At 38.9% G+C, this 11,753-nt stretch overlaps 1 protein-coding gene across 12 annotated transcripts in view; it reads right to left on the bottom strand.

Moving 5' to 3' along the window:
• ZBTB46 (zinc finger and BTB domain containing 46) overlaps positions 1-11,753 on the bottom strand; it is a 62,551-nt gene that overhangs the window by 20,287 nt on the left and 30,511 nt on the right. For all 12 annotated transcript variants that reach the window (XM_068912049.1, XM_068912059.1, XM_068912050.1 and 9 more), the window contains 3 exons: positions 7,478-7,759; positions 1,216-1,388; positions 15-66 (listed from right to left, as the gene is read on the bottom strand). In XM_068912049.1, the coding sequence (XP_068768150.1) occupies positions 15-66; positions 1,216-1,388; positions 7,478-7,759 (507 nt within the window). The remainder of the gene's footprint in view (positions 1-14; positions 67-1,215; positions 1,389-7,477; positions 7,760-11,753) is intronic.

Raw genomic sequence — 11,753 nt, 5'->3', positions numbered from 1 at the left:
TCTCTTTTACTTACCTAAGTCAGAGTTATCAAACTGCCAAAGTGTTAAAAATCCATCGTAAGTGGCCTGCAAATGAAAAGTATACTTAAGTTAAGGCAAGCATTTACAAGAACGCATCTTTGTAGTTAATGCTTAGACTCCTGTCTTATCAATATCCTCATCGCTTGTGCAAGAGAGCTTCATCATTGAACTTGGCAATGCTACTTGCCTTTACAAAATGTTCACTGCTAACAAAACTTAGTTACTTAGGCATCAAATCTTGCAGAATATGGCCTAAAGACAGTAATTAGCATTGCTCTTTAGGTTCTTGGTAGCAGTACTCAATTTTCAGTGTCTCTAAGCACCTGTAGCTCCCACTCAAGCCAGTGGGAGACATGGGATAGAAAATTTCTAGCAGACGCAACAGAACTGGAAAATTTTCCCTTAGCCCTACAAAGATCCTTCTTTCGGCAGAGAAAAGCCCATGCAAAACGATCTACCTTCTGCTCAGTTCCCTTTATGCAACACTCGCTGGCATTGCTGATTCAAATCATAAATAAAAGCTGATTTTTTCATAAACCATTTGCAATATGCCAGCGTGTGGCAGATGGCAACCCTCCATGAGGCAGAGCATATGATGCAGTTTGGGCAGGTCTGTCAGAGACCGGGGAAGTGCCTGTTAGCAGTTCTTACCATCTCATTTTGCTCTAAGGTGACTGCAAAGGCAAATCTGTTTTCACCCATTCGTTTAATGGGTACAAAGTCTTATTCAAAAATACTACAAAAATAAGAAATGCTACAGAAAGCTATGGATTTTATGTCAAACTTCTGTATTACAGAAAATCAGCCTGCTTCTATCCATACCTAACTAGTTCCAAGAAACCCAAATCCAGAAACACCAAAAATAAGCACTAGACAGGGGGGTGCTCACATGCCTTTATGCCATTGTTAATATTCTTACATATGATGTTTTGCAAACTAATGGATTTACAATAAAAAGACATGTATACTTAAAAAATAGAGTTTTCTGAATGCAAGCTCTGTTGAGGTAAGGAGGAAAAGGGTAAAATCAGGACAACGCCAGCTCTGACCTCAACAGATTTTTAGGTTTTAAAATAGCTAATTTTTTTTAGAATGTAAGTTAAGAGATCAAAGTACTCCTAATTGGGGAGAATTTGATTGAATAGGTTCCTGCACATTTAAAGTTTTTGGAGTCCCCCCCCCCCACGATCTTACCTGGGTTGAGGAAGGCATCTCTTCTTTTATCATGGTTTCTGGTGACATTTCACCAGAACAGCAGATCGCAGGGGGGCTCTGAGTGGCAAGGTGTGATGAAGGCAGCGGGGGAGATGGTGCTTCCACTTTGCCATCACATTCGCCCCTTGAACGATTCAAGCTGGTGCCAGGCCCTGAGGAACACAGGAAACGAATCTCACCCACGTGAACTAGCACCAGCTGGTGGTTTTAAAAAAGGCCTTGAAAAGGCAGTGAATGAGCACTTGCAGCTTATCTTCTGTCAGTGGGAGGGAACGCAGCAGTACAGTGATGCCAGGCTTTTTGTTTTGTTTTGTTTTTAAACCAGCCTCCCCACCCAAAATGCCTTGTCTGCGTATGATGTGTGTGGTGGAGATACATCTCATGGCATGGTCTCTAAAGAGTCCGTCGGGAGAAAGAAGCACAACGCAGCACAAGTATCCAGAGCAATCACAGTTCTGAAAGACGCTTCTTTGGGAAGTACCACTTCAAATATACACATTGAAATTTTCAATTAACATACATACAGGAAACTTTATTCTACTACTAAATTTCTTTAAAATTTAGAGCTATAAAATCCAAGATTTTATATCCAAGGTTTTATTTAATATAGAACTGTTATTCCTTGATCTCAAAGTGCTTTACAAAAGATAGGAAAAAAAATGTATTACTCTGATTTTATAGACTTGGAAGTTGAAAGAATTGTACAAAACTATTCGTTATATCTGACAGTGATTACATTCTAAACATCTCCTGCAGTTAATAAAAGAAAACATGTTATTTGTCTGACCAAAGTAGAACCATACTCTTTTCCTTACTCTGTAGCAGCAGCCAGACGGAATACCATGTTCCCCCAAATATGCTGATAATCAGTGACAAATCTATATACAATTAAAGACTGTGACCGAGACCAGCTTCTATACTTTACAAATTGTTAATTAAACCTTAACAAACACTGACTGCACATTGGCATTGACTACATATTGGAATGAAGTATCGAGCAGGTTATTATTTTTGAGAAGACGGCAGGAAAAATCAGAAGCAAATTTTGCATGCTCATATAAATTACAAGTAGTACACTAAACAAGTTCGTATTTAGAGCACTTTATGCCCTAAAGGCTTTTTACTCTTATTACAAAAGAGCATGACTGAAACTTTTTTGCATACAAAAACACTCTTTAATGCAGCTACAAATGACAAGTCACAACGTTTATACTACGTCCCAATACAATACACTGACCTGGCTCACAACAAAGCATTCAAGTAGAACTGCATAAAGGTTTCTAGATATGAACAACGCAAAATTTAACTTTTTATCAGCTCTCAAAGGAAATTCTACTCTCGTACCACAGGCTGGATGTTTGAGTTACTTTGCTCTGCTCTGATCACAGAGTGAAGTCTTGCACAACTTAGTTAAATCTACTCAAGTGTGACAATACGTGAAGCTTGCTTTCCGGTAGTGCTCATATTTTGCTACCATAATTTAAAGAGAGGACAACAAAACACTGGGACCCCGTAAGTTGAAGATAGGAGACAACGGGAAAAAAGGGTAAATTCATCAGTACTTCCAGTCAGAAAGTGTTACTAGGGTTATAGCTTTCTAGGCTGATAGCAAAATTCCTTCCTAGCCATCCAAAAGTTTCACTGTTTGTCTGAATCTCACAAAATGATTCAAACTGTTCTATTTATTTAGAGCCACACGCTGTGACTTCAGGCAACTCAGAGGAAGCTCTGGGTTGCGTTTCCTTAAACAACCTGTATTTCAGCATACAGTAAAGACAAGCCAGTGGTCTGGCTTTATTAATTCTTTATTAGCATCTTTACAAAGTTATACAGGTTCCTAAGAAACTACACACTTCTTAAAGCAAAAGTTAAGGTTAATAAACGAGTAACGAAATAGAATAAGGAGAAACAATAAACTTGATCATTCAAAATGAGTCAGGAAGATATGTAACACAACAAAAAGGTACAAACATGAATTTTAAAACAATAACAAATATTTATTTGGTTTCAACAACTGCAAGCATCACAAGAAGAGAAACCACATAAATGATCCATAGTCTGTATGCAAGAACACAAACAGCAACTGATTTTGGGTTTTGTCCCATTCTGACTAGTATGGTAAGCAACCTCTTTTTAGCTCCTAAATTTGTATTTGTCTTCAACGAAAAGTATTTTAGCTTTTTAATCAGAAATTAAAGGCGCTTTCCTTCAGTCAGCTTTGCATATGGAACAAGATGCCTTGGTTTGGCAGTTATCTATATGACTATAGTATCCTCCGTTGTTCAGAGGACCGACAGCTCGACAGTAAACTAATTGTTGAAAACAAACAGAAGGGTAAAAGTTATTATATCTTGTTTAAAATGACAACCACTCTCCCCCAAGTCTTGGTTTACCATGTACAGAAATTCCGTGCCAAACGGAATACCTTTAACTCCCACTTGGGAAAAGTGACCACTGTGTAAATGTATTCCTTTAACATCTAGGGCAAGTATAAATTATCACCTCCAATGAACTGCTAACTAAAAATAAAGTATTAGCCAGTTTGCCCAAAAGAAAAGGGCTCTGTGCACCATGTAATCACTTGGACAACAAGCTTCATAGGAATTGCTTCTATAAACAGTTTTAGTTGCAACAGGGTAAACAGGAAAAGCCAAACTTAGACACATAAAGAAGTATGCAACATGCCATTCTGAAAACGTGAAAGGATTCACTCTTTAAAGCAGTCAATCATCCCCAAATCTGAAACCTTTTGGACTTTTTTTTTTTTTTTTTCCAAATGTAAAAACAAGAATGCAAATTAACCAACTCATTTTTTAATGGGTATTAAAGTTCTCATTCTCTTGCTTATACTTGGCAAAAACAGCTAAAAAACGTTCAACTAAAAAGCCTTTGAGAATTGTATAAATGTGGTGTAACTGTACGCAACAATGCTACCAAAGTTCAGCACCATAAATAAAACACATATTGTTAAACAACAAAGGGACTTAGTACAATAGCACTGCTGAAGTTGGAAACGGGCAAAAAAACTTGCCCTGGCCCTTACAGACAACTCAGGAAAACACGTAAAGACACGGAAAACTGAGCTTCTTAGGTCTCATCTGAAAGACATCTCCAACAAGAAATTATGCAGGTTCAGTAACTAACGATACTCAAGAAGTCGTCAGTATTGCCCATGAGTAACTGACACATGTACTTTTCCTGTAAACCTGGCATGTTCTTTAGATTTCCAACAAGCGTATTAAGAAAGTCAGTCTTGATCATACACCATGGAATTTCATAAATTCTCAAAGCCATCTAGCTGCAGGTCATCTGGCAACCACACCACCTGAACGCCAAGATATTCAGATTTTCCCTTCTGTTTTTAAATTGTTTCAAATGGGTTAACTTTAAAAATACTATACTTTTTCTCCACTATATCATAGTAATACTACACATGTTTCACTATATCATAGTAACGAAGTGATGTTCATGGAAAAATAAAAAAAAAAAAAACCACACCCCATCCTGTGCTCTGTTTTCCATTAACTGAATGTTAAGTAATTTCACACCTCACACTATCATTACAATCTACAGTGAATTAGAAAAAAAGAGCATGAGCTAAAATGAAAACCTTGGGGTAACCTCTACTAACTTTTACAGCAATGATGAACTACATGAAAGAAGACTTCAAACTTGGAATATGCGCAGTAACTGTGAGAGTTATACCCCCTTTAGAAATGGCTCATCAGAATTTCAAACGTGCGTAGTACGTTCTTCTGATCTCTCACCTCAACTATGTCTTACTCCGGAAAGGAAAAATAAATGTCAACACCGTCACTTGAGTCAGTTACTTACTGTATTAGTTCAAAAGAAAACAAGAAAATTGTCTAGTGGTTCCAGTTAAGATTAAAGTACATTTTATGTTTTTTAAACTCAGAGAGAATGCTCACTTATAATTCTTTAAATTAATACATTTCCTTTTCAAATGAGACAAATGAAAACTACCACACACTGCTCTTTTTGGTCTTAAAAGAAATTTTGTTTACTGTGCCCCTGCCCTACCCCCCTTTTATTTATTTATTTTTTTTTACTTAACCCAGGAGTTAAAATGACTCAACATCCTCAAATTGTGTTTGTAGAAAAAGTGAAAAACACCTACAAAGCTAGCACTGACCTAGACCTAGATGGTGTTTTCAGATCTCCAGAATTTTATCACTTGCTTTAACTGTCATTTCATACACTGAAAATTCTTATTAAACTCCTTGTCCTGTTGTATTTAATAGTGACCACAAAACACATCAGTCTTATATTACGGTATCTTCTTCAAGTAATTAAAGTAAATAAAAACCTATGACTCTGAATAAGACAAAGACAAAACACATTCCCTAATGTCCGCTTCATCTGTAAAATAATTATCTTTTCAGCCACAGCCAACCCCCTTACTGTTGTGCAATCTACAGACCAAATTTGCCTTAAGTAATTCACTTTTCCATAAAGATGAGGCAACCGGAGCTTAGCGGAATGAAATTCATACAATAGCGAAAGGACAGGAAAACAGGGACCTCAAGCACAGCCTGGAAGGGAACTCCCGAGTCATCACATCCATTGATGATCTATCGTTTACCCCCATTTATAAATCTATCAAGCTTCATTTTAAGCCTAGTTGGTCTTTTGCCTACATCATGCCTGTTTCAGAACTTCATTTCTCAGCTGGTTAGACAGCCTCTAATTCCTAGCTTAAATTTATGACTGGTTTCTACTCATTTGTCTTTATGCCAAGTGGTCCTTTAACTTCGAAGTATAATCCAAAACCCCCAAACCAAGAAAAAGATGACGGATAGAGTGCAGTCCAATCATTATTCCAGTTTATCATGGCAGCAGATGAAACCACTAATTTCATCAGTCATGAACCAGAGATTCCAACGTACTGTGCATAAATCACGCCCCTAGCCTCAGGCTGCTCTGTAGCCCCCCCCACTCAGGGGCCGGGGAGGGCACCCTGTTTGTTGCACCCAAGCCCGGTGCCTAATGGCTGCAGAGGATCTTTGCTATTTCATTGCAGTGAAGGGATTTTCTTAGCTTAGTTTGAACCATCTAAATCTGATTTAATTAGAGATTATTCGATAAGCAAACTACTGTGGAAACAAGAGTGTCGCATTAACAACTCCCTCCCCTCCCCAATATTTAAGCTGCAGAAGAAGGTACAAAACTTTTGCTTTTTCTCTAAATCAGACAGATTAAAAAAAAAAAAAATTCACTGTTAGGATAGGGAAATGGAAAAGAGATACCAAGACTGACATTATGCTGTGCAGTTATTTCCCTTGTCATACAGTTTGAGTGACCATTAACTTAAAGGGTAATCTATTTTTTGCCATCAAAGGAAATAACAAAAATTAGATACCTTAAGTGAACTTGTCACTCTATTTAATCAGGCCAATCTCTTCGCGTAGACTAAAATAAGCCTTCTGGGCTGGAAACTGACAGGTAGTACTCAGAAACCTGTTCTATGTTATGTCACAGACTGTTCCACGCACTCATGTTCCCATCTTTGAAAGCGTTATTCAAATACAACATTTACAATTTTTTTGTTTGTTTGTGTACCACGGAATCAAATTACTTTACAATCCCAATGAAGATATGCAAGTATGCTGAAAAATACACTGTCCACACGTAGTGGTACGTAACAGCTGTGCCCAACAGATCACCAGTAGCGAAATACTCATTTCCAAGCACATTTAGAGTTGGGGGTCTAAAAGTAAATATCAAAAAATAAAGACCATGTGACCTACAAATTCATAACTGTTTTTAAGAATATAGGAGCAACAGTCGAGCAACAGTCCTTCCCCCAGTTTTAACATTAGCCAATTGTGGATTCAAAACCTGTGCAGCTACTTTTTAACTGAAGGACTGGAACGATGGTTTGTAACTACCGCTTTGTAAACAAGTAAAACAAACTCAGTGATAAGTGCTACATTTTATATATATGTAATAGATATATATATATATGTAAATAACACACACAAAGATATATATACATATAATGCTACATACTTTCCACTTACGGCTTCAGAAGTTGACATTAAAGTTGTATCAATAAGAGACACAGGTTTCCAAATTTTATAAGCATGACTAAGCAGAATGTAAGACTGGATTCAAACAGTTAAGTAGTAATAAACTAGGAGGTGGCCTGTATTTTCTTCTCCTCTCACTAAAGGTTTCACTTAAAGTATCAGTAAGCAAAAATATAAAAACGCAAACTTACGAGATAAAGAGTGCGTGCCTTTGGGTAAGTACTCAAAGAGCAGAGAACTATCCTCTCCCAGCATGTCAGCTTTCAGAGACAGCAAACTGTTCTTACTCATGAGAGCGGCCCGCAGGTTGGCGACCGTGGCAGCCTGGAGCGCGTCCTCCTTCTCTGGCGTCAGCGGCTGGGAGAGGTAGCTCGCTTCGCCCCCCAGCAGCGCTTCGTCCACGTTGGCGTAGATGTCCGACCGCTCCACTCGGCTGTCGGAGCTGCTGGGCTCCGTGACGGCCGCATCAGCACCTGCGCGAAGGAAGACGCTGTCAGAGACACGCAGCTCTGGGATGAGGCACGTCGGCCACACGTGCGTTTCTAATCACGCGTCCAAGCGTCAGAAACGCACGGCCGCCTTGCGACCGCTCCGCCATCTTCCGTTCCCTCCCACCCCCTACTCGGAAAACCCCACAGATGAACGCGGCCTTTCACAGGCTCCAGACAAAGTACGCGCAGCTCAGCTCTGCCCGCACACCCGGTGACGCGCCTTCCCCCAGGCTCTGAGATGTGCACACAAGCCCCAACCAATAACTGGAATTTATATATATATAAATAAAAAATTTATTTTACTACTACAGAAACCCCAATACCTAGCTGCATTAATATTTTAGGACAGCATGCTAATACTGAAATTACTTTCAAACATTTAAGTTCTGGTTTTCTTTAATTTTACTCTGATAGTCTCAAACGCTCCCCATGATGAAGGTTAAAAAAAAAAAAAAAAAAACCACAGTAATAAATTGCCTGTAACAGTGGACTGCTAATCCGTATAAATTTCTTGGAGGCATTTATTTGAAAAATACACACTAAGTGCTGGTTCTCAGCCTATATCAGAGAGAAGAATTTATATAGAAGCGATACCCATCATAAGGTGGATAATCTGACTTTTATAGTGTATCTGCTAAGAAACTGTATAAAGTATAATGGACTATTAACAAAAACATCAGTTAGTGAACCCATACAAAAATGAAAAGACTACAACAAGGTAATTCCTCCCTGGCTTACCTTGCTATAGCCTTCTCATTTTTGTATGGGTTCATACATATAGACGTACGTATATGTGTGTATATTTATTTTTGCAATATTTTTCTCTCTCTCCGTGTGAACTTTGATTCTCCTACAGTCTCAAGTACTTTGTGTATTTTTATGTAAAGGAAAGTGACTCTTATCCATATCTCTACTCTTCACAAGAATCCCTCCCTCCTGCCGCAAGGGTTGTTACCCCATTTACACAGTGCACATAAACTACAATTCACTAGCCAGGAACATGCAGAAACGAAATACAGCAAAATGATTCAAAACCCAACCAGGTAGATGGCTAAAATGGCTAAAGGTTCCCAACGAATGGATGCCTTTGTAGCGTTTGTACTGTTCAAGACGGAGAGAAAACAAATCCGAATCCCATGAGAAGGCACTGATAATGAGCGATCAGACAGAAAAAGATGCAATTTTGCAGATCTTGAACACTTCATTGCCTCATAGTTCAAAATACTTTACAATCTACTTAATGCAAAAGGCAGCCATTACACTCCAAAGTGGGGGTATGTGTACAAAACTAACTTAGTTGCATCCATTAATACATCTTGCACCAATTCTCAGTGCAAGGAATTAAGGTGTTGGCTATGTACCACACAGTAACAATCACTTATTTCTATACAGAGGCTTCTCAACAGCATGGCATGCAGAACTTATTGGGAGGGAGGGAGGGAGGGAGGGAAGGATCGCACATGCATACTGGGTTGTAGCATTCAGAAATTTCAAAACCAGGGCAAAACATCAATTTGTATAGCCTTATTAACAATGCTAATGAGGACACTAATACAGTGGCTTTCTTCTGTAATCTGGAAAACTGCTAAAGGAAGACCGTTATTTTCATCTCCATTGACAGATGGTAATGGCCGCAAAAGCAGCGACTTGCTCAAGGTGTCCAGTGTGCCAGCGGAGCCCGTATCAGACTCAGTGCATTGCCTAGCCCCAAGCCCAAAGCATTTTAGATCCCTTAATGTGTTCAGATTTACTTTACAAAATTGTACTGTATTGCATGTACAGAGGTTCATTACAGCTTGCCGTTAACTTTTTCTACTTCCTTTAAAAAAAAAAAAAAAAGAAAGAAAGAAAGCCTAAAGCAAATAACAAGGAATGATCATGAGCAAATAGTACTCCTACGTTTGGGAGATTTAGGCAATATTCAAGGTTGGGGACTACAAACACGATAGCAGCATCTACATGAACTATCAGAGATGTTCTCTTTGAAGTTATTCGCCCTCCTCCATCTGTTTTGTTTGTGTAATCTTATCAGTTTTATTAAATCTTAGCCAACCAGAACATTTTAATTGCTTTGAATTTTTACCTATTTTGTCACACTTCTATTGCAGGGCAAACAGTTAACAGGTATACACTTTTTTTTTTAATGATATCAAAGTCTGTTTTAAAAACAAACATTTCCATATAAAGGGAAATTAGGAGAGTTTAAAAAACACAACAGCTGTTCCAAGAGGTGATGAAGAAAGGAAATTCTAGCCCATTAAAATGGTAATTTATCAAACAGCTTTATCAAACAGAAAGCAACGCCAGCGCTGCTATTCCTCTGCTTCTCACCGTCTACTCTGCAAAACATGGTGAATGATCTGGGCCAGAGAGAGTGTTTGTCAACAAAACCATGTTGCCAAATAGCTGGGCAGTAAATCACCTTGTGTTTTCACTTCTGTTTTCATAGGCAGCTACAGATGCTGATTGACAGTTGCCAGAATCTGTTGCTGCCTGCTGCACATAAACACTAATTGCTAAAACACATGCAGATTAATTGTAACCACAACAAGACATTAAATGTTCCTCAAAAGCCAAGATTAGAGACAGACAGTGAAACAGAGGCTTTAGAGCTTGAAGTATTTATAGCTGAAGTAACCTAATCAAATACACATTAAGGCAAAATAAATATCCACTTAGTCACATAATTACTAAAACACTCTCAGTACACCAAAACCCCAAAATGCTTGAAGTTCCTCTTCATGGAGCCTCCAAAACCACTTCTCTCTTTTCTCCAGGATGCAGCTTCTTTTAATAAGATCTAGGCAAAGAATTATATGAATCAAAAGTATCCGTTACTGCCCAGTAATCTAAACTGTTTATCAAAGTGCTTCAAAAGTAAGTAAACCAAGCTTCAGTAAATGAGCTATTTTGTAACTATTCAAGGCAACGGGTCAGGCAAGCCTGACATCCTCATCTAAATCTTATAGTATTCATTTTTTAAACCAGTGAGACGATCCCTCGTATTGTATAGATTCCAGGCACCGCTCACAGGCGATCCTGATCAGGCCAGCAAGTTAAACGCGGGATTACCGCTGCTCAAAAAACACTGAGCTCATTAGGCTCTTTAGCAAATAATTATTTTGCAGTTATTCTATTACACCAGCCGATTTTCAAAAACACTGAAGCTTTAGAAAAATCTTTATTAGTTTTTGGCAACACTATTTGCCATTCATCCTGGAAACTGCCAAAGCAGCATTTAAATAGTAAAGTTCTTATTTGCACATGAAAGCCTAATACAAAAGGCCTAGAGGAAGCCCAATTACAAGCACCTTCTTCCCCCAGAGCTCACCCGCCCCAGCTGAGCGGGCCATGACCACGACCGAATGCCCTTCAGTCCCAACCAGCCCTGCCAGGCAGGCTTTAGCAGGCCTATAAACAAGAACAGGGCTGGCGCCCTCGGACAGGGCGAGCAGCCTAACGCCCCCGACGCGCACGGAGCTGGCTGCTGCGCGGAAATTTACACTCGGGCAAAATAAAACCCAACCGTATACTTGCTCTGCGCGGGAGCTCGCAGAGGCGGGACGCTCGCTGTCTTTGCGACGTTATGTGAAGCCCTAATCCAGATTAGAAACCCCATTTAGCAGCAGGCATGCCACTGTTATCATAAAAAAAGATTTCGCGTGAAGCTTTCATTGGAAAGCACTACAAAAACGGAGATGTGGTCACAAGCCCAGGCATCAGAAAAACCAAACAAATACAAGGACCTAAGACTGAAGCATTTAATTTGCGCTTGTACTGCTAATTGGAGACAAAGTAATACTTTCTGTTCAAAACTATTTAGATATTCAAGGGCCATTTCAAAAATACGTTACTAATACAACACCAGCACAAAAGATTTACACGAGAAATGGAGATTAAGACAAAAATATTTAATGTCTAGTCACCGTTATCTTTAAAGAGTTTCATAACGTAGCTCCACGTTACTATAAAATCA

The sequence above is a fragment of the Struthio camelus genome, chromosome 18 (assembly GCF_040807025.1).
Source record: "Struthio camelus isolate bStrCam1 chromosome 18, bStrCam1.hap1, whole genome shotgun sequence".
Lineage (NCBI taxonomy): Eukaryota > Metazoa > Chordata > Aves > Struthioniformes > Struthionidae > Struthio > Struthio camelus.
This window is presented reverse-complemented; position numbering and strand designations above follow the sequence as displayed.